Source organism: Panthera leo, chromosome C1 (genome assembly GCF_018350215.1).
Source record: "Panthera leo isolate Ple1 chromosome C1, P.leo_Ple1_pat1.1, whole genome shotgun sequence".
Classification (NCBI taxonomy): Eukaryota; Metazoa; Chordata; class Mammalia; order Carnivora; family Felidae; genus Panthera; species Panthera leo.
Genome location: NC_056686.1, coordinates 39,769,051 through 39,795,722, shown reverse-complemented (window position 1 = coordinate 39,795,722; position 26,672 = coordinate 39,769,051). Strand labels below are relative to the sequence as shown.

General features: G+C 42.8%; 1 protein-coding gene and 1 long non-coding RNA gene across 10 annotated transcripts in view; one reads left to right on the top strand and one right to left on the bottom strand.

Moving 5' to 3' along the window:
• Positions 1-24,074, top strand: part of LOC122227625 — an 86,331-nt gene extending 62,257 nt beyond the window's left edge. For 2 of the 4 annotated variants that reach the window (XR_006206156.1, XR_006206157.1), the window contains 2 exons: positions 11,745-11,906; positions 14,500-14,651. This is a non-coding gene — a long non-coding RNA (uncharacterized LOC122227625). Of the gene's footprint in view, positions 1-7,891; positions 8,054-11,744; positions 11,907-14,499; positions 14,652-23,992 lie in introns of those variants that run through there. The other 2 variants (XR_006206159.1, XR_006206158.1) reach the window with 2 other exon arrangements.
• The window catches only part of ELAVL4 (ELAV like RNA binding protein 4), a 154,411-nt gene continuing 142,437 nt past the window's right edge, over positions 14,699-26,672 (bottom strand). For 5 of the 6 annotated variants that reach the window (XM_042952243.1, XM_042952242.1, XM_042952239.1 and 2 more), the window contains exons 4-7: positions 24,048-24,201; positions 22,146-22,371; positions 20,483-20,521; positions 14,699-17,236 (exon numbers count right to left, since the gene is read on the bottom strand). In XM_042952243.1, coding sequence (XP_042808177.1) covers positions 16,909-17,236; positions 20,483-20,521; positions 22,146-22,371; positions 24,048-24,201 — 747 coding nt within the window. In that variant the 3' untranslated portion in view covers positions 14,699-16,908. The remainder of the gene's footprint in view (positions 17,237-20,482; positions 20,522-22,145; positions 22,372-24,047; positions 24,202-26,672) is intronic. The other variant, XM_042952241.1, reaches the window with a different exon arrangement.

The following is a 26,672-nucleotide window of genomic DNA, read 5'->3' as shown; positions in this document are numbered from 1 at the left end:
GAGCAGGAGAAGGGCAGTCACACAGCACATCAGAAATCATTAGGAATGATGAAGGTACAAATGGAAGCTGGCTCAAATTCCATAACTGTGACCAGGACCAACATGCACTAGACACTCACTATGTGCTCCCCCAAGTGCTAAATCATTGAATCCTTTCAACAGTCTGATAAGGTAACTATTCTTAAATTTCTACCTGTAGGGGCAAATGTGCCTTAGAGGTCCCCTCCCTCTAGCTGTGTCAGATGAGGCAAATATCCCTGGAGGAGGTAGTGAGACTTAGCGGAAAGAGTTTATAAGTTTTGGAGTCAGACGGACTGGACTAGAATCCCACCTTCCCTGCGGCCAAGCTGACGATGCTGGAAAATTGCATCTGACAACTCCGCACCTCTGATTTCTTACCTGTAAAATGGGAAAATACTGTGTGCTTCAAAGAGGTGTTAGGAGGATTACAGAGAATGTATTCAAGCCTCTGGCTCCTGGTCTGTACTCACAAAAAAGCAGCCATTTTTATTATCTCTGCTCTGAGCTCCCAGACCCCATCCCTGGGCCAGGCCTGGCCATATTAGCATGTGGAGTCTATTCTTTTCCCTGACCTGCTTCAGCTTCCCTTGAGCAGCCCTAGGCAACTGTCTGAAAGTGGAGGAGGAGGTGCTGCCTGTAGCCACCACCCTGCCCAGCTGGTGATGACCTGGAACGCCAGCCTGGCTCTCTTAAGTCACCAAGGCACATGGGACCGGTCAGCCTGATTCAGATGTCTTACTCCTTTTGTAATTCTTCTCGGGGGTGTCCTGACCTCAAGACAGCAGTGGCTACAGTTGCTTTCATTTTATATTTAGCTCTCCCTGAGCAGAGAGATGGGGTGTGGCAAGCCTTAGCAGAGGGAGAAGGAGGGGGAGAGTTAATGGCCAGGGCAGGAGTGGGGATACGCAAAGTGAGCCCTCACTTGAGGGCCTTGACAGGACAGAATTTCCATCTCCAGGTACTCTTCTGTCAGCAGGTCACTTCTCAACGGGTCTTCTCGAATGCCAGGAACTTGGCTGGAATCTTGGCTGGAAAGCCTCAGGCAACGCTAGGAAATACTTTTTAATTTATACCATAGCAAAACAGCCTGTGCTGATTTTAACCATATTTATCCTCTTTAAGTGCAAACCATTCCTAGCTTTCCCTTTTGCTTAGTCCAAGTCTTTAACAATCTGGTTAAAATGCCCCCTAAGCTCTGGCAGTGACACCTCTGAAGGTCCCTGGCTAACCTCATGTGAATCTAAAGACAATGGTACAAGGTAAACAGATCAGAAGTGGTTATCCCTAGATTATAGATGTGGAGTTCAGAGAGGGAGAGATACTTGCTAGAGGTCACATAGTGTAAGCCTAGCAGAACAGGGAGCCAGCTCCTCAGGTCTTAACATTACTCCACATTTTTTATTTTGAAAGTTGACAAGACAAATGAACTCAGTGACCTTGGAATAAAATCCACATTCTTTTTTTTTTTTTTTTGAGGACTTTATTTATTTAATATGAAATTTATTGTCAAATTGGTTTCCATACAACACCCAGTGCTCATCCCAACAGGTGCCCTCCTCAATGCCCATCACCCACCCTCCCCACCTTCCCACCCTCCATCAACCCTCAGTTTATTCTTAGTTTTTAAGAGTCTCTTATGGTTTGGCTCCCTCCCTCTCTAACTTTTTTTTTCCCTTCCCCTCCCCCATGGTCTTCTGTTAAGTGTCTCAGGATCCACATAAGAGTAAAATCCACATTCCTAACTAAGGTCTGCAAAAGCCTGCATGATCTGGCCCTGCTTAGCAATCCAGAGTCTGCTGGCACCTCTGTTTCTTCCCTCACTGTTCTTCTGCCCCTTTTGTCCATTCGTTTCTTTCCCAGATCCCCTCAAACTCTCCCCACCTCCAGGCCTTTGCACTGATGTTCTTTGCTTGGCTCTTCCACAATGACTCCTTCTCATCCTTCAGGTTCCATTTCAAAGTCGTTTTCTGAGGGAGAAGACCTCTACCCTAAGTAGAACCCCTCTGTTATTTTCTCCCACAGCACCTTCCTTCTCAGCCTTTATCCAATCTGTAATTATTTATTAATGAGCATATGGATGAATAACTTGGTGCCCAAGACATTCATCGCTATTAATTTAATTATTCATTTATTTAGCAAATATTTATTAAGCACCTACTAAGTGCCATTCTTTCAGGAGCTGACGTCATAATAGTGAACAAAATAGGTACCAATCTCTACATGAAGGGGAAATTTTCTAAAGGATAGAAGAAAAGCAAATGGAGTTAGTGTCACCCCAAGTGTTTTGGCTTGAGCGACTGGTAGGATGGTGCTGCCATTTGCTGAAATGGTGAAGAGAGCAGGTTGGGTGGACAGGAGGGTAAAAAGCTATTCTTTTTTTGTTAAGTATAAGATGTCCTTAAGACAGTCAGGTGGAGATGTCAACTTGGCAATTGTGTATTTGGCTCCAGAGTTCAGGGCAGAGATCTGGGCTGGAAATACACATGAGAATCATCTGAACATTAATTATACTAAAAGCCATGACCCTGGATGAGTGATCCTGGGGAGTGAATGTAGTTAGAGAAAAGGCCCAAGAAACCAGCCTTCAACATTTAGAGGTCAAAGAAATGAAGAAGAAACTGAGAGATGGCCAGAAAAGTAGGGTAGGAAGCAGGGTCTTTGCTTGAGAATGAAGATGGGGGAGGGGGAATTGGAAATTTGAAAAGTGAGGAGAAAGCAGGAAAGCACCATCCAAGAGGGAGGGAGAGAAAATGAATTAGAGAAACAGTGCTACTGCAAGTAGTCTTGGGGCCCCTGTGAGGCTAGTGGTCCCTAATTTAAAGGGAGACTGAGGGGCATTAGCATGTATTTTCCTCTTGTCATGTGCAGCTGTGAAGGTGCAGGAGAAGAGTAGCTGGAGAGCTAGCAGGTGCAGTGGAATGAGGGCTGGCCAGGATATTGAGAATGCATGCAAGGCAGGGTTAGATGTTTGATCTTGGAATTTACACTGGCTAGGAAGGGAATGAGGACAGTGGGGGTGGGAGAGGGGGAAAGGGACAGTACAAGGCAAATTGAAAGTCCCAGTGGGATTGAGTTAGTTTCCCAGAGGAAGTGGGAGAGGACGTAGGCACTGACAGAGACACTTGAAACTAACATTAGGGTGTTCAGATCTGAGGTCTGAGCAGGAAGGGAGTAATGAGGTGGAAGGGGAAGCAAAGGCTGAGGAATTGAGAAGCCAGGATATTGGAGGCATCATCCATATGCGTATTGAAATCATTAAGGCTTATGATGAACTAGTTTCGGAGTCTTAGTGTGGTTTGGGGGGAGTGTGGGAGATGAGGTATGTGCCCAGCACACAGTGGGTTCTCAATCAATGTCATTTAGTCTTTTATTTGCTTAGTATTTGTTCGGGGCACTGAGGCTTCTCCCTCAGCTGCTTTCAGAGCAGAAATTCATGGAGGGTCGTGGCGTGGCTTGGTGGGTGGGGACGGAGGGTGGGAGACACCCTTGGGGCCCAAGCTGGCTCAAGGGAATGCGCGGGTCCCCGTGCTGAGGCTGCCCCACAGTTTAGGGTCCAGGCCCTCTGCCGGCTGCCGGCTGGACGCCCACCAGAGCTGCACGCCTCCGGCTCCGCGGCAGCAGCAGCAGATGGTGAGAAGTGGGTGGGCTGGGGGTATCTGCAACTGATCCCACAGTTGCTGGATTAATGAGGCCTCGTGCCCGCCTTCTTTTCTGCAGTGTGCCAGCCGACAGTAGCTTCCTTTGCTGGGGTGGGTTTGTTTGTGAGAAATTTTTTGGCAGTGAAAGCTCAGCACCTGATGAAAACTTCCTCTCCCCCTCGTTTCTCCCCCTCCCCTTCTTCCTAGACTGGTTTTATGTATTCTTGGGCCTCGAGCCTTCCCCTGGGGTTCCTTCTAGTGTCAGCATGGTGTAGCTGAATTCACATAGACCTGGTTCTGCATTTACAGATAGGGACACTGAGGCCTAGAGAATTTAATCATTTATTCTGTAGCAGGAGGCTCAGGACTCTACATATATTCCATGCCCTTCCAGTGTCTAGCTACATCCCCGGGTTGACATAGACTTCATGAATGAGAACTTGGATGGTTCGTATTTAAGGCTCAGACATATATAAGCGTAACTGATGGGCACTGAGGTCATGGGGATAGGGGCGTTAGCAGCCAGATTACAATAAGAACAACAGGGTCCCAAGAGAAAACATCACTGTAAGTGAGGAAAGCATCTGGCACAGAGGTCCAGACTAGCAAACAGGCTCGAGGATGAAAGGGACTAGACGAAAGGCACTTCTTAGCCCACTCTGACCTACCTCCACCCCTGCATATCCAAAAAATGATTTTACTAAGTCACCAGGGGTCTAAGCAACTCAATGGTAGGACTGTTCCTTCCCTAGCCAAGTGGGATAAGAGAAAGGGAGGGTACATCCCTAATGATGAGCAAGAGTGAGAGAATGAGCAAGAGAGAGAAAAATGAGCCCTGTAGATCTGGAGGTAAGCAAAGACACTGAGATCTTCCAGTCAGTGGGATGGCAGGAATTGAATCCCCAAGGAGCATCAGAGGTCAGAAATAGGTCAGTGCTGCTGAATGGGGAGTCCTTAGATGCATGGAAGACTGATGCAGTCAGCAATAAGGCAATGGAGATATGGAGGCAGGTGGGGATGGAACTCCTAGAGGTGGGGATAGCAGGCATTTGTAGGGGCATTGGACATCTGGGTGGGTCTGAAGACCAATGTGAGTCTCTTCAATGTGGTCAGACTGGGAGGCATAGGTAATGGCCAAGTGGGACAGGGTAATAATCAAACTTAAATCAGTGAGGCAAAGTTGTCTAACCTTTTTCACATAGTGTCATACATACAATAACATTTTTTGGCCCAAAAGGGTAGAGGGACAGGCTGTTTGGGGTCAGAAATAAATGGCTTGGGGACTCTGACAGCCCAGAGCATCACCCAGCTGCTCAGAATGTCAAGGAAATAGAATGAGAACATCAATAAGAATGTGTTCACTGGCTGGGAAACTCTGCAGTAAGGAATGTATTTTTTTCTCATGTAATGAGAAGCACAGGGAAGACAATCCAGGCTGCTGTAGCAGCTGAGAGATGCTACTGAGGACCATGGTGCCTCATGTGTTTCAATTCTGTCATTCATGGTTATTGGCTGTTGCCTTCATAGTTGCAACATGGCACCTGCAGCTCCAGATATCACATCAGCATTCCAGGGGGGAAGAAAGAAGAGGTGGGGAGGACAATGACAAAGGGAAAGTAGAATGTCAGCTGAGTTTGCTCTCTTTTAGATCTTTCCTGGAAACCTCACCAGGGACTTGTTACATCTCATTGGCCATAGCTGTGTGATGTGGCCACCTCTAACTGTAAGAAAAACTGAAAAATGTTTTAAAGCTAGGCGCTTTGTTGCCTTAATAAAATTAGGTTCTGTTAGAAAGGAAGAAGAGAATTAATATAGGTAGTTTTGCATGGTTTAATATAAACCATGAGGCAGGAAGGGGAGAGGATGAGGCTAGTTAAGCAGTCAGAGCCTAGATAATGCAGGGCCTTGAAGTCATGCTCAGACATCTGGACTGTCACCTGTTCGGGACTCTCCTCAGGGGATTTAGGCAGGGAAGGCATTTGGTCAGGTGGATATTTTAGGCAGCTCATTCTGACTGAGGGGATAGGAGGGGTACAGATGTTAAGGAAGGGAGGTCTCCTGTGAGGTCAGTGCCAGAATCCATGTACATAGAAGATGTCCAGTTGTCTCTGATGAGCAGATGAGACTTAAACTAGGATAGCAGCCATGAAGAGGGGGAGGAGGGGACGAATTTGGGAAATTTTCAGGAGGTAAAATTCACAGGATTTGGTAATTGATTGGATGGTTGAGGGAAAGGGGTAGAGTTTAAAAATATTCCCGGGTTTCCCACCATTGATTGGGATGTGGAACAGAAGAGAAAGAGCTTGTCTGGAATGTAATATTTGTTCAAAATCACACAAGAAATTGGTGGTAGGGCTGGAAATTGAACCCAGGTCTCCTGAGCCAGTGTTCCTTCCATTACTGCACTTGATACTCTAGCCTCTATCCTCTGGAGCCTGGAGAAACAGTGCACTCATCTCTTTGGACACACTGATTCTTTTCCCCCTTTCTCGGTCTACCAAGTTGAAAGACCAGGGATGAAGTTAAAATGGCGGTGGCATCTGCTTCTGGGGGGCCCAGTTTGATGAGGGTATTCTGACAGAGTGGGCAGAGGGGCCACCATAAACATCACCCCAGCTCTCACTGATGTGATGGGGTCAGAGAGTGCTTGGTCTGAGCATTCGCTTCTCCCACAATTATTCTTTCTCTAATCCCTGCTTCATGTTTGGCTGGCACATTAATTTCCTTTTGCTGCTGTAATAAATTACCACAAACGGAGTAACCTTAAAACGTCAGTTTATTCTCTTACAGTTCTGGAGGTACTTACCTTTTTCAGCTTGTAAGAACCACCTGCATTCCTTGGCTCATGGGCCCAATCTTTTCCTTCTGTCATCACATCTCCTACTACTGATTGATCTCCCTGCTGTCTTCTTGCTGCCCTTATGATCATATTGGGCTCACCTAGATAATTCAGGATAATCTCCCCATCTCAGGATCCTTAACTTTTGCACACATTTGCAAAGTCACATTTATCACATAAGGTAACATATTCTCAAGGTTCAAGGGTTAGGGTGTGAACATCTTGGGGGGGCGTTATAAAGCCTACCACAATTGAGCACCTTCACTGACATTCTTTTTGTGCCCAATCTTGTGCTGACAAGTAGGTCACCGTCCTTTCCCCTTGATGAGCTTACGGTTTAGTGGTGAAGGCAGAGATGTAAACAGCAAATTACTCTGCAGGCTGAGAGATGGAAGCACAGGGACTTTGGGAGCCCAGGGGAGTGGTACATAATCTGACTGGGAAGTCAGGGAAGGAGCTCCAGAAGAGATGCATCCATGCTGAATTTTGAGGAATGTGTGAGAATTAGCCAGATGAATAATGATGAGATGATGGTGATGATGTTGCTAATGATGATGATGGTGATAGCAAACATTTTTATTGTTATTGCTATTTTCCAGGTTGTGTTTTAAGCACTTAGCACATATTAATTCATTTGATTCTTCCAGTACCATATAAAGTGGGTGCTTTATCATCCCTATTTTATATATGAGTTAATTGAGGCTGAGAGAAGATGATCCTTTGGCTGGAATGTAGGTCCTTCCCACTACTTTTAAGGTAAAGGTCAAAGTCCTCTCTGTGGCTTGCAGGGGTTATCAGGTCCTGCTACCACTCCCAGCCCAGCCCCAGCCCCACCTCCACTGCTGAGTCACTATGCTCCTTCCCACTGAGCCTCCTCTCCACCTCTGGCTCTTTGTCCATGCTCTTCCCCTCTGCCTAGGATGAGGGATGCCCATCTCGTCCTTCAGACCTCAGTTCAAATGCCACAGTAGCAGGGCATTCCTTGTCCTCTGATGGGCAGGTGTCCTTGTTACTTTCAGAGCAGCCTGTACTTGACTTTAACAGCATTCGTCCCCAACTGTATACAAACATCTCTTTTGTCCCCTCATTGTATCCTCAGTACCATACAGTAAGTAATTAATAAATATTTGCTGAATCAATGAAAAACATAAGGGAAAATGAAAATCTAGGAGAAAGCAGGAGCAAGACCATCAGAGACCATCTAGTCCCTAACACCTTCCCTTAACTTCTGGGAAACTGAGGCCCAGTGAGGTACAGTGATATCACACAGTAAGTCAGGGGGCTGAGGATTCTGACTCCTGGTCCTGGGTCACTTCCATGGTTCCCATTGTGATGCTCCTGACCTTGCCCCAATGCCTGCCTGTCCAAGTCTGATTCATCCTTCAAGGTAAAGCTGATTCCTACACATGTCTAAGGATGCCTTTCTTATTACACTTCAGTCTCACCCTTCCCTACCAAAGTTACACTTGACTGTTTTTTTTCTCTGTGCTCCCCAAACAACCTCTGGTTTTGTTCTTGTTCTTCAGTGCTCTGCCTGCGTTTGAGCTCTTCCAAGGTAGGCACTGCATTTGATTCCTCCATCCCCAAGGAGGCATGCATACAGTGGTACAAATGTGGGGTGTCAAAGTGTGCTGTGAGACAGGAAAGGAGAGGGATATGGGATTGTCCAGGAATCCCTAACCCAGCCTGAGGGGTATGAAAGGTTCTCAGGAGGGACTGAATTGTGAGCTGAACATGTAGGATCAGTCATGTGGATGATGTGTGTGTGTGTGTGTGTGTGTGTGTGTGTGTGTGTGTTGAGTGAAATGGGGCCTGGTTGGGGGTGGAGCAGTGGTTCAGAAAGGGCATTCTAAGGAGAGGAATCCTAATGTTTGTAGGATGGGATAAGGAGCTAGTCACCTAGGGTAGGATTGGGCAACCCAAAGCCCCTTTTTCTCCCAAGGATTCAAATGAGGAGATTGAACTGACTTCCAAGGGCTTTCCATAGCTAACTAAGCAGGCAAAGACCAGGCTGACTGTGTGACAAGTGGGGGAGGGCTGCCCTTTACAAATAGTCTGATTGGATCTGTTTGTCATCTTGAGACAGAACATATGAGTCTTTCTTGTGCCTACAGCAAAGACAAGCAGGGCTTGGGGATATCAGTATTCCTCTGCTATCCTCCCACTGCTGTCTACCTATGTTCCTTAGCACCTATCGCCATCCCCTCACCAATCCCTGGAAGGCCTGTCTCCACTCCATCTTGCCCAGCCGCTTCCCACTGTACTGCACAGGCTGTCCAAGTTGCCTGTCCTGCCCCAAGCCCCTGCTCAGGGCAACTCCCCCAAGCCATTCTTTGCCAGCAGGCCATGTTGTGTAGCATGTGACTTCAGCTCTGGCTTCAGGACCAGGTTGGTCTATGAGAAAGGGAATTAATTGTGCCAGCAGCCTGTGAATGCCAATGAACCAAGGCATTCAGGTTCCTCTCTCTAGAATTTGAACAGTTTATTTAGAGAGAATTGGACTGCTGGTAAAGGGAGCATCACTGAAGAGTCCCAGGGAGGAGGTGGAATGGTAGAATCACTGTAGTGGCCAGGCACCAGAGGAGGGACTGACAGGGTCTGTGGTCCCTGTTGTATTGTTGTGTTTCAAAAGCAGCTCAAATTCTACAAGGCTGAGTGAAATTTCCAAGTGCTTGTTTTCATATGCATCCTACTATTTCCTCCCTCCTTGAGGCTTTTTCCTTGTTCTTTACATCCACAGGCACCCACCAAACCCCCTTCCCCTGCCAAATGGTCCGGCCCAAGCTCCTTGCCTCTGGGGATCTTTCTGGCTACTGCTTAATCCCTACCACTGTTGACCCTTGAACAACACAAGTTTGAACTGTGAGAATCCACTTACGTATGGATTTATTTTTACGGCACTGTAGATGTATTTTCTCTTCCTTATGTTTTTGTTAATAATATTTTCTTTTCTCAGGGCACCTGGGTAGCTCAGTCAGTTAAGCATCTGACTTTAGTCCAGGTCATGATCTCATGGTTTGTGAGTTTAAGCCTCGTGTTGGGCTCTGGGCTGACAGCTCAGAGCCTGGAGCCTGCTTCAGATTCTGTGTCTTCCTCTTTCTGCCCCTCCTCCACTCATATTCTGTCTCTCTCTCTCTCAAAAATAAACATTAAAAAATTAAAAGAATAATATTTTCTTTTCTCAAGCTTATTTTATTGTAAGAATAGCATATATAACACATGTAAAACACAAAATATGTGTTAATCAACTGTGTGTTATTGGTAAAGCTTCTGGTCAACAGCAGACTATTAGTACTTAAGTTTTGGGGGAGTCAAAGTTATATATGGATTCTTGACTATGTGGAGGTCAATGTCCCTAGGTCCAGTGTTGTTTAATAGTCAACTGTACTCTTCATCGAGTGCCAGGAACTTGACATATTTTATTTCTAATCTGTCCGTCTCTGATCAGGACTCTCAGAGACATTAAACAACTTGCCCTGGGATCCAAACTTAGAACTTTCTTTCAATAGTGCTTGTCCTCCTTCTACCAGGCCATACTCTCTTTCCTCTCTGGGTACCAAAATACTGTTTCACTCCCCACAGATTTTCAGAATTTCTTGTAATTCTCCTTCCAGCACAGAAGCTACCTGGCATGGCTAAATAATTGTTTCATATGTCTTTTCTTTATAACAAAACTCTAAATTTCCTTTCTTTTCTTGTTTCCTGCCATAACCCATTGCACAGTGCCATGTACAAAATAGGTGGGAGAAAAAAAGTGCTGAATATGTTTGTTTATTGCTGTGTGGCCTACCTCAGTGCCTGGCCTGTGGCAGATGTCCAGAGCAGAGGTTCTAATGTAGACAAGGCTTCGGTTGATTCTCCCACCCCCAGCCTACCTTACATCACAGGTAGGTGGGGGTGCAACAAGTGTGGTATCACACTGAAAGGCCCTCAGTGTGGTTTAGTGGAAAGACCTTGCCTTGGAGCCAGACAACGGGTGTAAATTCCAATTCTGCGACATGCTGTAAAACCTTGGGCAAGCTGCACAACATCTCTGAGCCTCTTTTGTCAGGTGTAAAATAAGGATTATAGTGCCTCCTACGAATGTTCTGAGGATTTGGAGGCAATACAGATAGCAAAAGGAGCTCTCATCATGGTGATATTGTTCACATGATGACTTTCTCTCTGAGGGAGACTTGAAGGGTCAGCTCCAAGTGTGGCTGAGTTAGCTTGTAAACATTTTTTATCCTATGGTCGGTCCTATCCTCAACCCCTTTCCACCTCATTGACTTTTGGTGGTTTAAATAGACTTGTCAACGAAATTTTCATTTTTAAACACTGTTGCTCATCAGTATTTAAAAACTCTCATTTTTAGTTTTTCCTTGTCAATTTGCTTGTAAATCAACGTTATTGGATCTGTTTTTCCATTAAAGAGTTGGGGATTACCCCAGGCACAATGCATTAATGTTATTTCCCTTGTTCCTTACATAACAGGACTCATCTCCACCTTTAATTGAAGTAAGGACCATTTGGTAATTGTTTTGGCTCTGATTATGACAGAATTGGCTCATAGCCAGGGTGGTATAACTGGGGGCTTTGAGGTCAGGCAGAGATAACAAATCTCTTCCGAATCTCTTTTTGCTCTATGTAAAAGCAGGATGATACTCCTGAATTGGCAGAAGGACCAAATGCTAAATGTATAGTGCCTGGCATATTGGAAAGATAATAAACGCTTGTGCTCTTTCTAGAAATAATCTCTTAAACCTCAAGGACTTTGGTGGAAACTGTTTAAAATAATTACATGGTATCCTGGAGTGGCATGTGAGTCTACTTTGCATTTGAACCACTAGTAGATTAAGCTGGACTTGCATAGGGAAACCTTCCTGTAATTAACCTGGGGTTGGGTGATTTTAAGCCAGTTTTCATTCTGCTGCAGAAACAAAAAAAAAAAAAAAAAAAAAAGAGAGACTGAAGAAATGCTATTCCTTTAATTGAAGGAACACTTTTATGTTCTCAGGTCTATTTTAATCTTAAGTGCCGATTACGCATCATTCTCTCCTGTTAACAGACACTTCTGTAAGTGATCTGCACAGAGAGAAATATGATTCTTACATAAATACTGTACCATGAGAAATTATCTTATTACTTAATATGCCAAAAAGCTAATAAGATAAAGGAATGCTACGAGTCATTTTTGGACAATATTAAAACTTGATTGTAGCTCATGGAAATAAAATGTAATTTCCTTTTATTATTCTCTTTTCCAGGTAGAACAAAGGCAGTGAAGGGTGTAGGGATATTATACAGCTGTGCTCCATGAGCATGTGTTAAGGCTGTGGAATGGATCCTGGCAGGATGACCTCAAATTAAGATTTTAATGACTCTTCCATTTAGAAGACACACTCTTTCCATTAATGCTGCCTTGTCAGGTATGATTTTTGAATTTGCAAGTGAAAGTAAAACACCCCATTTCCTATTCAGTTGTACAAATGCTTGCCTCTGTGTATTTGCATGTATATGTCTGTTGAAGAACAAATGCATAGTGCTTACAGAAAGTAAGGGCAAAACAATTGGAACTGAGTTTCCTGAATTGCCTATGGTGAAAGGTGATTAAGTGCCAAATTTTGACAAGGTTAAGGTAGTCAGACACAAATACTGACTGCACAGGAGCCCTATGAGACTTTGTGAGTTTCAAATGTCCTTTTAAGTGTTGTTCTTTGGGATTTAAATGTTTCATTTATAAGTGAACAAATAATAACTGATCTTGATGAAAGAAATTTAAACAGGACCCAAGTTGATAAACTGTTCTGACTGTAACTAACATTTGGTCACTCTTTGATCCTTTTGGTCAGATGTAAGTAGTTTTGATGCTGGTGGTGATGATGTAGGATGGTTACAGACACAAGCACATGTTTTTTGGACTCTTCCTATCAGTCTGAGAAAAATAACACTAAGTAAATGCCTTCAGCCTTCCCTGACATGCAATTTTTCATCCAAGTAAAACATAACGTACCTAGGACCTAAAAAAAAATGTAATAACCTCTGCTTTCTTGTGATTTGCTAAAACTTTCCCACAAACACCTACAAGAAACTATGTAACGTTTGTCTGGAGATTTAAGGTACAGGCTTACACTCACAGCAAAATGAATTTTTTATTAGTTGTTAGGCAGACATGTTATGCTGATGTTGGGAAGTGCTACCAAGAGAGTGTATATAGAATGGCCTTCCATGGATATTTTAAAGACCTATTTAAACACGTACAGATCTTTGTGAAACTGTCAAGATAGGTCTGTTGCAGGCTGGGGAGTGAACTACATGAACTGGTAAGATTCCACCAACTTCCAATATTCCAAAATAATGTATCCATTCATTTAAAGTACACTAAAATGACACTTTTAAGGATCAGAGATGGTGATGATTGGTAGTAACTATCTTAGGTTTAGCAGTAACATTTTTAGACCCTATACACACGTTTGTGAAGCCGTTTTCCCTGGGGGCAGCTATTTGTGCATTTTTCTTCAGAAAAGAAACTTAGGGACTTGTCTTTAAATAAAACTGAAATAAGAACCCTCAAGTTCATCTATGTAAAGTTCAGGCTGACTTCGTTTTAATATTTAGCTTGGTTAATTAAATCCCATTCTTTGCCCTGAATTTAATTATCCCAACTACTGTGGTAATTTAATATAATAATAAAAAAGGGGAAGGGTAATGAGAAATGGAAGAGAATCTGACTATTTCTTCATCTGGCTCACTTAGAGGCATTTCTTCTGCTAGTGTCAGTTTATGGATGGTGATGTTTTATGAGGTATTATGAATTTTCAATTAGTGAGAAAATGAAAACGAAAGACAGTAGATTGTCAATGAGTGGTCGTATCGGGAAATCACTAAAAAGCTCATCTGTAAATTTAAGGGAACATTTTAATATGACTTCATGATACCTTAGACATTTAGTACCCCCCTTGAGGTTGAGCTTAAAATCCATGTTTTTTATACACTGTATAAGTTAAGTCCTTGTTTAGGTTTCTACTGGAAGTAAGAAAGTCAAATATTTGCTACTTCTAAGCAAAAATGAATGCTAACATAACAAGGTAACCTTTCTTGTTTTGCTACCACTTCCAATGTAAATGGTCTGTTTCCTAAAGACTGCTCCAGCTCTGCAGTCTCAAAGCTGAGGGGCTGTGCAGTCGACTCAGACTTGGAGTCAAGCCCCAGCTGGAGACTTGCCAGCTGTTTAAAGTTACTTAATGTCATTGAGCCTCAGTCTTACCATCAGTGAAATGAGGACAGTGCTATCCACCTCTCCCAGATTGCTGGAGGACAAAGTGAGAGAATGTAGAGGACAGCACACAGCCTGACAGGAGATGCTCTGCAAGCAGTGACTTCCTTTCTTCTGAACAAGTCACAAATATGCTTATAAATGAATAACCGACACTAAATGTATCACAATGCCAAACATAATGCCAAATGTACCAGCTTGTTATCAATCAGTGCAGTGTTCCTCACTTTAAAGTACCAGTGATTCACCTGGGGATCTGGTTAAATATAGATTTGCATTCAGCCCGAGATTCTGCATTTTAACAAGCTCCCAGATGATGTGGATACTGCCGGCAGGAGCCCACACTTTTACTCGTATGGAACTAGGGCAATGACTTTTGAATACCGAATTGACTTTGAGAGACTGGGCTAAGTTGCAAAACACAATTTTACTCTACCTTTTTTTGTTGTTTTTTTGTGTTTAATGATAAAATTACTGGGGAAATTTGAAGATGCTACAAAAAAAGTTTGAATGAACACATTTAAAAATCTGGGAAGCTCAAATCCATTCTACACACTTTCATTTATTGTCTGGACAGATAAAGTACAAATAATTCAAACACAACAAGATTATGAAAAAAAAAACATTTACAATACTTTCCCTCAGAAATCATCTAAACTAGCAAGATTAACATGAAGTCATTCATTATAACTAAAGTATACAACTGCCTGGTCCTAAGATTTTTTTTCCTTTTTTTTTCCCCCAAGAGTGAACACATTATAGAGAAGAGATTTTGGCACGCCTTTCCCACTAATGCTTAGCAAATGCATCAAAACTTTGCCAGCAAACTGCGTTCATTCATAGCAGGTGATGTAAAAAGTTTTCCCTGAATGTTGAACGAGTGTTCTCTGAACTGAAATCTGGTGTTTTTTTGTTTTTTTTTTTTTTCAAAACCGAAAAGAGGAAAAAAAAACAGAAAAAAAATTTAAAGGAGGAGTCTATGATGCAGCCTTGGTTTTCGTTATCTGTCTACCACTACGACTACTACTACAGTTTGCCTCTTCAGTGTGAAAACAACAGTTCTGTCTACATGCACTTAGTGGGTTCAGCATGGGAAAAAACGCACAAAATAAGCACAAGTTATAAATAACCATAACGTTTTATTACCATTAAGACTAAACTTGTATTGAAAAGATTTTATATAACAAGACAAGAAAAGCAATAGCAAATTTAACTATCAACTAGATTATGCATAGCGAGTAACTGTTTCTATTACCCAGGGAAGAGCATGAACCCTTGTATTTTTTTGTTTTGTTTTTGTTTTAAATATATAACCGTACAAAGCACAAACATACTAAAATGATCAGTGCACTGGACGTGGGAGAATGCTCCCTCAGTCATTTTGTTCCCTTAGCTCTGTTTTTTTTTTCCCCAATCTGAATTACATTAAAATAAAGACCCAGTTGTTTTTATTTTTCTACTGTGCAGTAAGAAAAAATATTCACAACAAACATGACAATATATCAAACAATAGTTCTACACAAGTTACCTTGATACCTCTTTAACTGTCACTTAAATATCATAAGAAAACATTTTAAGACATATACAAACAAAACTAGCCAAGTGTTACAACTTATAATAAATTAACCCAAAGAAAAAATAACTTTATATATATATATTTATATTGTATATACACATACACACACAACAGAATGACACAATAATATGCTTCTTCCCATAGTTTAAGTAAACAAATAAGTAGTCTAGCCAATCTAGCTATATTTGATCTCGGCCATAGGCATCATCACATCGGCGATTAAATAAATAAGTGTTTCAAGCAACATAAACAGTGTTTCAAATGTACCAACACAGCCCAATTCTACCAGCATGGGCTACAAAGTGAATTTGAAAATTCCTTAATGAATTTAAAGCAAATGTATCTTTTGTTTTCCTCTCCTAAACACATTACATTTAACTATGATACTAAGATATGTAAATAATTTCGTAGCACCTACTGCTCAAACTAAGGAAGTTTTAGATCAAAAGGAAAATTAATCTTTTTAATTTTTGTTCTGCTGACATCCCATACTGATGACTTAAAGAAAAACTGTCTTTCAACTCATCTCCTTGCTTTTGGGTTTTGACTGTGGGGAACTGTGGTACCCTGGGTAGAACGAACACTCCTTTCCCCTAGTAATTAATAATTGTTTTTTTATTATTATTACATGCTATGAAAAGATATGAAGATCATCTGTTTATAGCCCATCCTTCAAAAAACAGTCTACGAATCCAGTTTAAAACACACATCTTGATCTCTAAAAAGTTACCAGTGCAGTATGAACGCGACAAAGTTGTCAATTTCCCCTAAATTAGCCAGTCAAAATATTTTTTTCTCAAATCCAGATTCTCTTGTAAAAATTCTTTATATTTTATAAAAATAGATTTTTCTTGAAACCCATTTTCAGCAAAGAGACCACCTCTTTGGCAACAATGTTAATGTTATTAAATTGTTAATGTCATCAGGTATCCCCCTTGCCCCCATCCCCTAACAGAAGACTGTTTTTAGTTCACATGATATAAAAGAAAAAAGGAAAAATAAAAAAATTTGCAAAAGTTTTTTTTTCATTTTTGCAATTTTTATTATTCCTCTTTAATTTGTGTGGGGGGTTTTTACCAATCTGATTGGATCAACTTTTTGACAAAAAAAAATCTTTTTTTTCTTTCTTTGAATCCCATTACTTTGTAAAAATTGTTTTATTTTTATTTTTTTTTTTTGTTTTTTGTTTTTCTTCTTCAAATGAGCGAATGGTCATCTTAAAAAGACCCACCTTCAAGGAAGGTAGTAAAGTTAGCTGGCTGGGTTAAAATCCCTGCACATCGCTATCTATGTATATTATATTCAACAACGACAGCTATGAAAGAACATTCAATGCATCAAAGGTATTTTTTTGTTTTTTTTTCTTTTTTTTTCTAAGCATTATAAAATCCTTTCCTGGTACACCTCAGGATAATCCAATGTTTTAATACTTAGGCAACACTGGCTTATAAAGTCCATGGTTGAATATAAGCCTCGAAAAGTTTGTTTCTCTCTCTTTTGTGTGTGTGTGTGTGTGTGTGTATGTGTGTGTGTGTTGTTCGTATATATTTATATATATATTTTAATAAGGATGGGAAATTCAGGACTTGTGGGCTTTGTTGGTTTTAAAGGAAACTTGCAACACTCGGTCTCCTAGGCGGTACCCGTTGAGGCTGGCAATGGCCATGGCTGCCTCATCATAGTTGGTCATGGTGACAAAGCCAAATCCCTTGCACTTATTGGTGTTGAAGTCGCGGATGACCTTAACGTTGTTCACTGCGCCAAAGGGGCCGAAGAGCTGCCAGAGGACACTCTCGTCGGAATCAGGGGACAGGTTGTAGACAAAGATGCACCAGCCTGTTCCTGTGTGACCAGGGATGTTCATTCCCACAAGGCTTGTCATTCCGTCAATGGTGATTGGGGAGAACCTGGGGGGACAGGCAGAAGGGGGGACTGGTCCAGACATCAGTCTGACCACGGATAACACACAGATGCACAGACACAGACATGGGGCAGAGGGCTGAGTGAGTGTTTGCAGGAGAGTCTTCAAGGTTTAAAAACCAAAATGCAACAACTAATGTCTGTGGCATTTCTTCTGAATGGAATGGCTAAACTGGCTAAGGGACATAAATGCCAAGAGAAAAGCTAGGTCAATTCCTAATAACCATAAGAAACTCCTAGAGCAAGACTCTACCGTACTTCTACCACAGTATATGGTCATAGGGTATCCCACTCTGACCCTTATCCTCCCTCCCCACAATAGACAGCTCTTGGGGGAGGGGCTCTATTTCATTCATTCTGTTGCTCTACTTATTTATTCACTGAGGCACATGTGGGACTATCACAGACATAGTGACACATAGAAAATAATCAATACTTATTGACTGCATAAGTGAATAACACTGGTAGATATCAAAGCTTGGGAAAATTTTTTTTTAATTTTTAAGGCAGATTAGGGGATGGCCCGAGGAGTTTTCAAGTCTACCATCTTTGCAGTCCCCTGACTTATGGTTGTCAAAGATCTCCTGATATTTTGAGGACAGAGATATGTGACAATGAACAGACATGCCTTGTTATTAACCACATGGGTGGCTCATGTTTCATTTAGCATTTCTTTAAAAGAGTTCAAAAAAAAAAAAGCCCAACCAATAATATTAACAACAGATCACTCCTTGATGCTGTATTATCTGGAATTAATTTCTAAGCATCACAGGAGTAAGATTTCAAGTGGTTTGTGCATTTATATAACTTGAATTAGAAAAGCAGGAAACTGTTACTTGCCTATTATAACTTCTTTTGTATTAGCCTTTGAAATAGGCTATCATGAAAAGATAGTTTTCATGCTATCATGAAAAGAAAAACAACCCTTCAGATTTTATTCACCGTCTGATAAAATATATCCCGTGTGATTCATAATGGATGCATCAGATTATGTTACCAGTGCCTACAGCAGAAAAATATTTGTTAACTTTTTGTTTTATACCAAACATATACAGGGATTTTGTCCATATCCACTGACTAGTGTCTTCGTTTTCATGTGGTTGGGTTTTTTTGGTTTTGTTTTTGTTTTCTGAAAAGGAGGATAGGAGGAGGAAAGGAAGCAAAAACTGGGGACAAGAATGGGGTAAAGTGTTACTTAGGATGTTTTAAAAATAAGCAAATGTTCTTGGAGATTGGAAAGTCCTATGGAAGAATAGTTCTGCACGTAACTAGAATTTAGGTAATCAAGTGGCTGCTGTAGATATGCTAAACATAACTCAATAGGTATTAATTTTGGCATTATTCACTAAGTCAATCTTCCCTCTTGCTAAAAAACAAATAACAAGGGGCACCTGGGTGGCTCAGTCAGTTAAGACTCTGACTCTTGATTTGGTTCAGGTCATGATCTCATGGTTTGTGAGTTTGAGCCCTACATAGGTGCTGTGCTGGCAGTGTGCAGCCTGCTTGGGATTCTCTGTCTCCCTCTCTCTCGTCCCCTCCCCTGCTCTCTCTCTCAAAATAAATAAATACACATTAAAAAAAAAGTAACAAGACAAAACCAAAAATCATCACGGTAAGAATTCTTAGAAGGGCAAATGCATGTCTATTATTTGCATTATTTCTGAAGACTGTCTTCTCAACCTTCTCTCCTCCAACTGAGTGAATTGACTCCTCTCAGTTTAAAGGTAGAGAACAGCTATAAGTAATTGTTTTAAGGCCAAAGTCAGGAGCCAGCAAAGAGGTTTCAAGGAGAGTCTCAATTCTAGTTGGGAATGGCTACCTGGAGCACTTTGGTAGGGAGGAGCCTGGATCCAAGCCTGGGCTTAATAGGAAAGGAGAGTGCTCTTATCCACTAGTGACGTGTGCTCTGAGTGGGGAAGCAGAGGGGGTGGCGGCATGCACGCTGCAACTGTGTGCCTTCCCTGGCCTCGTCCGTGCATGAGCATTCCTCTTTCTGTAACTGGTGCCGCCTCACTCAAGTCAGAGGGGAGCAAAGGGCAGAGTGGGAAAAATGCAAAAGTGAGAGTGGGAACAGGCAAGCAGTGTGCTAGACACGTGGAAGTAATTCAGTTATCCTCACTGGTGCCAGGACTGAGATTCAAGAGGCTGGCGCTCTCGAAGTGAAGTCTGCAGTCAAGTTATTCCCTTTACTGTGTGCAGTTTCCAGAGTAAGGGTACTTACCACGCATGGCCAAGTGGTGAAAGAGCTGCCTCATATGGGGGATGTGACTGGGACTACTAAAGACCACATTGCTTTCCCTGACTGTGGGAAGGGGAATTAAAGTGTGCAGCTCTACTGAGCAGGATGATGAAGATGCTATGTCCCTAGCAGCTCAGTGGAGCTTATCAAAAGCACATATGGGAATCTCATGGACACAGTGACATAACGCACTCAACTTCCTGAGATTCAGCTTTCAGACTAGGTCTGGATCACTCTTGTGACTGCATTCAGAGAGCCCCCACAAACCTCGATTCTATTTGAACCCCCAACCCCACAGAAAGGCTTTAAATGAAAGAAACTGCAAGTGTAAAACATATATACATGTATAAAACCAAGGGAGGATTTATAATAACTGTTAAAACCTGTAACAAAAGAAACTCCTGGTTGAGGTGCACACAGATACACTTCATTCTCAGGCTGTACCCTGAAATGCACACTGAGCTGGGGGTGGGAGTCAGCAGGTCCTCCACAAGTTTATTCATGCTTTGGCCAGGGCTGGTAGTCCAAAATCTAATTTTTCCACTGACAATCATAAGATTGTCAACCGTGATTAGCAAAGTGTTCTAATTTTGATTTGCTGGAATCTGCCCTCTTAACTGAATCTTGGCATTGCTAATGCAAAACAGTTGCTCTGCAAGTTTGCAAAGTCAGCTGGCAAAGACTAGGAGCCTTCTCCCTTGGGGGAGCCGTCTAGAGAACCAGATTATCAAGGGCTTGGTAGCTGTGGCACCTGAACCATAGGAGAAGCCCACCTGCAAATAAAAGAAAAAGTGAAACACACAAACACGCTTTGTGTGCCCTAAAAGAAACAAAACCAACTGAAGTCTGAAATTAAAATTAAGAATTTGACATGCTGGTGGAGGAAAAAGGAAGAATTAAAAAAAAAAAAGTAAAGTTAGTGAATTAAAAAAAAAATTTCTAGCCCCAGTCTGTGCCAACACGGACATCTGGCAATCTGTGGAGTTTTAATTACCTCTTTACGCCATAGGCCATATTAAGCAAATTGTCCAGCCTGCAAAGAGAAGGAGGGTCTCTGGGTTAATGCCTCACAGATGGCAAGATCGCTCAATGGAACTATTAATAAGAATGCTCCATTTTCAAAGAAGAAAAGCTCGACAACTTTCCCCAATGCTTAGAAGTCTATCCACTGGTCGTTTCCCCCTTTTCTGCCTCCAACTATGAGTAATCCACGTTCAGGTCAATGCTGGAGTTTAAAGCAAGTGTCTAATGAAGCTCCCTTTCTTTCAAGGTCTGAATTAATCCCACTCACCCCTCCTCTCAGAACATTTGTGTGGATTTCATTTTATATTGTGTGTGAGACCGTTAAAAGGGGGCAGCTTCTTAAGTTGTTCACCTTTTATTACAATTCACCTTTTACTGCAATTAAACTTGTGAATAAAAGGAATACACGTGCATGCACAAGGCATTATCAGAATAGATCTTTTCTCTTAATCTAGCTACATTAACTAAATCTTCTTACCACACACATTTTTTTGAGGGGGAAGGAGGAGCTTGGGGTTAAGATTTTTTACAATGAGCTGACTGTTTGCAACCTGAAAGCTCCTCCCAGCAAACTGCCATTATGTTATAATCTCCGTCATGGTCAGTATTTTACTTGGGGACAAGCTATTCACACCATGGGGCAGTAGTAACCATAGTTTCCACCATTAGAAGCCTGCTGGAAAGGCTTTTTACATAAATACTGCATGTGCTCTCACACAAAATAAAAATTAGATGACTTGGACTCCTCATGAAATCATTAACCATTTCAAATTCCCAGGGCATGGGAGGACACTGCTAAGGCTGATTTTCTCCTCATCATGGCCAGATGGAAGGGCCTACTACCTTCCCATGTGATGTGTGAAAAGGAGAAAAACCCTTTCATTAAAAGGAAGTTGGGGCATGGGTGGAATAAAATCATTATTTAGAATTATTACGAGTAGGTCAAGAATATTCTTAACTCTTGCACAATAAAGGCAGTCAAGGTAAGACTGCCTTCATGGAGTGAAACCTGCCTTTCAGAAATGTCCCAGGAGAAGGGAAGTGCCCCCATTGCACTGGGAGGGTTTGGTACCTCAAGGAAACACTAATAAGCCTTAGACAAAATCTTCCTTCTTGTCCCAGAATCTACTGACTTAACAGTCAGAGTGCAGTTAACACAAAAGAGAGTACCTGTCCCTTCCCCAACCCAACGGAGTTACCTGTAGAAGAAAGAGGAGGACAGGCCAAACAACCCATCATCTGTCTCCTGGCCTACACTTTTCTTTGACTTTGTTAAAAGCCACTCCCTCTGCCTTAAGTCTAAGCTACTGAATGTGGTCACTTATTTGTGATTTAACTTGTTGAAACAGAACACCTTCTTGTTTGATGAAATGTAGACATTTTGTTTTAATCCAAGAATCTGAAGTTTAACCACAGCCACAGTCGTAAGTTGAAAGGGGGCTTGGAAGAGCATCTGGTCGGACCATCCCATTTAACAGTAGTGGAAACTGAGGTTCAGTAGGGAGCTTCACACAGTGATTCCTGGGGACAGAGGTTCTTATGCTTGTCCCATCTTTCTGGGATGTGGGTTTCCCTGGCCCCCACCCAGCTCTGTACATGTGGAGCAGCGTTCTTTCCCCCATGGGTGTGCCTACCTGAATCTCTGGGCCTGGTGGTGAAGCGGGCCAGGGTAGCGCCGATTGGGAGACTGGTAGAGCTGGGAGAGCAGGGCCTGGCTGGACTTCTGGCTGGGGTTGTTGGCAAACTTCACAGTAATCGGTTCTGTAGCACCGCTGGGCTTCTGGCCATTCAGCCCTTTGATGGCTTCTTCTGCCTCGATTCTCTTATCAAACCGAATGAATCCCACCCCTCTGGACACTCCTAGGGAAAGAGAAAGAGCCTTCATAAAGAGTGAACAAATCACACTGGTAAATATCTCTGAGAAGAGATGGGCTGGGCCCCATGGACCTCCAGTGGGGAGTGGCCCCACTTGTGGGGCCAGGGCTGAGTATCCCAGAATCTCTCTCACCCATCAAAATGCATCTGCCTGCATTTCTGCCATCATGGCTCTGGGCAGGTGCTTCCCACCCACAGAACACAGGCACCTCTCACATCTGTCCATTCCAGCCTCTACACCAGATTGCTCAGTTCTCGTCTCCTTCTAGTTGCTCTAACCCATCACCCACTGTCCAGTTTCTAGTCCTGCAATGTGCCCTCTGCACCTAGCAACCATGTAATCTATTTGACAAGCAAACTCTGACCACATTACACCCCTTCAAAGCATCTTTTACACATTTTTTGTAACTTTTCAATTCTTTACTTTGTGCGTGGTACCTGTTCCTCACTGCCTCCTACTCCACATACGGAATAACAAACAAAACCCACAAAAAATCCTCCCATGGCTCTATGTTGCATACAGATGAAGTTAGACTTTCTTAGCATGGCATTTAGTGCTCCTGATGATGTGGTCCCAAATCCCCTGTTGAGTCTCATGCCAGCCATACTGAACCACCACATATTCCTTGAACAGGCTGTGTTCTTCCTTGACTCCATGCCTTATGACATGTCCTATCCACCTATTCTACAGGACACATCATGTCCACCTAGAATTTTCTGTCCCTCTTTGTGCCAGATAACCTCAATCCATCCTCCAAAACCCTGCTCAAATGTCACCTCCTTGATGTAGCCTTCACAGCAACCTCCCCCCGCCCAGGCACAGCACACCTTCTCCTGAGCCCCCGTAGTACACTGGACAGCCCCCAGCAAGTGCTCATCATAATGGAGTCCTGCAAGGACAGAACTGTGCCTCCTTCATCTCCGGCCCCCAGTGTCCCTCTGTAGTGTCTGGGGCAGAGCTGGCTTCAGTAAGGGTCTATTGCAGGAGTCGAATGAGCAACACACGCTGAACTGCTCTCAGGGGGTGTTTTAAAATGGGATCAAATGGAGAGTAGGTAAAAACATTTTGTCAATAAAAATGCAACCCAGGGTACCTTACATTTCTTACTGAGAGGTGGTGGATGCCTTTCTTTATTATGGACAAAGTACCACAGTACCAGGTCCTGGGTTCATGTCCCTGCACTGCCACTAACTAGCTGGGCAGAAGTCAGATCCCCCACTTAAGACCTCTCTTTTTTCACGTGTGAAATGAGGCAGCATGCGGTTCCCTCTAGCTCTATAATGATATCATTGGAGCCGGAGCTCTAACACAGGTTCTTTTCACATACAAAAGTAATGTTACTTGGTTAAGGGTTGAAAGAGACTTTGAAGGTCATTCAGTCCCACTCACAACCTGATGCCCGAATCCTCTTTATAGCCCTGCCAAGTAGTTTAGCTGCTGCTGGAACAGTTCCCATGATGGGAGATCTACCTCCTAAGATGGCCCATTTTAAATGTGGGCATTTGATTGATAAGAAATCTTTCTCTTATGTCAAAAATCTGTCTGCACATGATCCATACCCTTTACCCTAAGTAACCATTATCTCTCTGCTCCTATGGGTCACAGGGCACTGGTTGTGGCATTGAGACACAAGGAAAGAAATGACAAAGAAACACTTAACCTGTGACTTGATCAACCAGGATTCGAGAGGTGATGATACGGCCATATTGCGAGAAAAGCTGCTCCAGTTCCTTCTGGGTCATGGTTTTGGGAAGGCCGCTAACGTAGAGGTTAGCATCCCTGATTGAGGCAGAGCTCGGACGGGCATATGAGACCTAGGAAAAGGCAAGAGGAGCTAAATCCATTACAGGCAACACCCTCTGAGTAGAGACTGAGTCAACAACTGAGATGACAGCCCCTTGTCTATCATTCGAACTCATGGTGTCCTTTAAATATCTCAGTAGTTCAGATTCTTAGCTACTCTTGTAATCGTAATACGAATCCTGAGAACGGCAACAGAGGAACAAAAGGAGAGGTGACGATAACTTAAAACAAATGCACAGATAAGGGTCTCTAAGTGCAGAACAAAATAGCTACTGTATGGCAGCTGTTAAATGCAGAACGACCCACGCATGGAGCTCTGAAGATTTACCTCCTGGATGTGGGTGTATAGATGATTTACTGTATCTAACACATAATAATCTTTGAATAAACCAAAAAAAAAAACCCTCCATGAAATTCTGCTCTGCAGATTTCTCTCCTTGCCACCCTCCCCACCCCCAAGCCCTTCGTCTTCAACACATTAAAGCGATCAGGTTCTCTGCAAGATTTTTTATGTCCCATCCTCTGTGTTGCTCCAATCTGCTCCCACAAGGTCTGCTCTCGCTGAATGACAAAGTGCAATGAAATGGGGCTTCATGAACATCTGCTTGTGAAACTGGATACATGACCTTGTCATAACATCTGCAAGAACCGGGTACCTTCTAACGTGGAGGAAGAGCAGACAAAACTACAATCAAGGAAAGGAGAGCAGAGGGGAAAGGAGGGAGGGAGAGGGCAGTGGAAGAAGGAAGCGAGCCTCACGGATGGTTATAATAAGTTCGACTTTGTAAATTTGTCCTCCCAGATCTCTCAACTGCTTTTTTTCCCCCAAAAAGCTAACACAGAAGTGTAAACAGATCTGAAATTCCATCTGCAAGAAGCCAAATCTGTAGCAGTACACATAAGCAAAGCAAACCCCAGCAGTCATTAATTTTAGACTTTCATTTACTTATTTATTTATTTTTTAAGAAAACAACATCAGACATTTGAAATATAATTTACAGCTAGTCTAACAAAAGCACTTTCCTGCTAAAGCTATTTCTGGGGCGGTTATGGCTCAGAATAGATGATGAAAACAGTCATTTCAGAGCACATCTGACAATGTTGGACAGGAAGGGACCTATATGCCTTAGCATTTTTCAGTTGGGAGTCTTATTTAATCCATATATCCAATTTACAAGATCTGCTAAGACTCTGGGGGTGAGTGTGCATGTGCATGCATGTGTGTGTGTGTGTGTGTGGTACACACACAAAAGCATGCGTACAAAAGAAATTGTACATGTTAAATTGGACCCTTGGCATCAAGAACTAAAGCTCCAGCAGTGGAGGAGACCTTGCTTCTGAGAAAGGGTCTGGCAGTGTACCTAGCAAAGAGGAATGAAGGATGAGCAGACCCCCTCGCCCTTGGCACTCTCTCCCTTTCCATGACAGAGATGCCGAGTCCCTTTATGGGTTCCACACCTAAAAATAGATGTTGACTCAACAGATAAAATGATGTGAGTGACTAATCTGCCTCGTTGGTCTCCTCCTGCTGATGGAGCAAGGCAGACTGTCTGCAGTATCTACCTCTTCTAGAAACTCAGGGGGTGGCCTCTGTAGGCTCTTTTCCAGCACAGGGCTGACAGGCAAAGGGACATTTACATGGAGTCCCTGGGGAGTGGGAGCTGAAGGACCAAGAATCTCATGTGACTGGACAGAGCATCACTCCACACAAGGCTCTCCTACCCCCATTCTTTACAGAACAAAGTCCTTCAGATTATAATCTAGCAGAAGTATGTTTTAGACATGAGGAGGGAGTGGTAGGGACAAGGAAAGAAAAACAAGTAGTGATATGTTCATGGTAATGAGAGTTACCCCTGTCTAATCCCTGCCAATTATTGACAAATTAATAACCTGTATGACATTTGTGCTCCCCCAAAACATACCCTCCTACTTCTATGTCTTACAAGGAAAAATTTCCCACCTACTTTTTCAGGCCCTGATCCTATTTTTCTTTAAGGCCCAGATCCAATGCCATCTTCTCTAGACAGCTTTCCCTGATCTTACCTCCTCCTAAAAAGCCCCCTAGCAGTGTTGAACCATACCCATGATACTTAACCCATTCTGACCTTGATTTACCATCCCTCTGTCTAGACTGCTGATCTCCTTGAGGTCATGGTTGTGTGTGTGTGTGTGTGTGTGTGTGTGTGTAGGGGTGGTGTATCTTATTCACCTTAGTGGTTCTAGCTCCCAGCACAGAGCCTTATACCTTCAGAATGCTAAGCATCTAGTGAAAGAATAAATGAATACATCCACAGAACAAAATGAATGATGTAGGAATTAATGACTCTGGAGTTAACTGCAGCTTGGATTCCTCTACTTAGGGGGATCACCAAGAGTTAAGCGTCCAGAAGCATAGCTGTGTTTCCCTACTAAGCTAAGAGCTAAGGGGAAGGTTTCCCATTTCCCAGTGTCTGAGGTTGGAAGGACTGAAAGAAGACTGTTC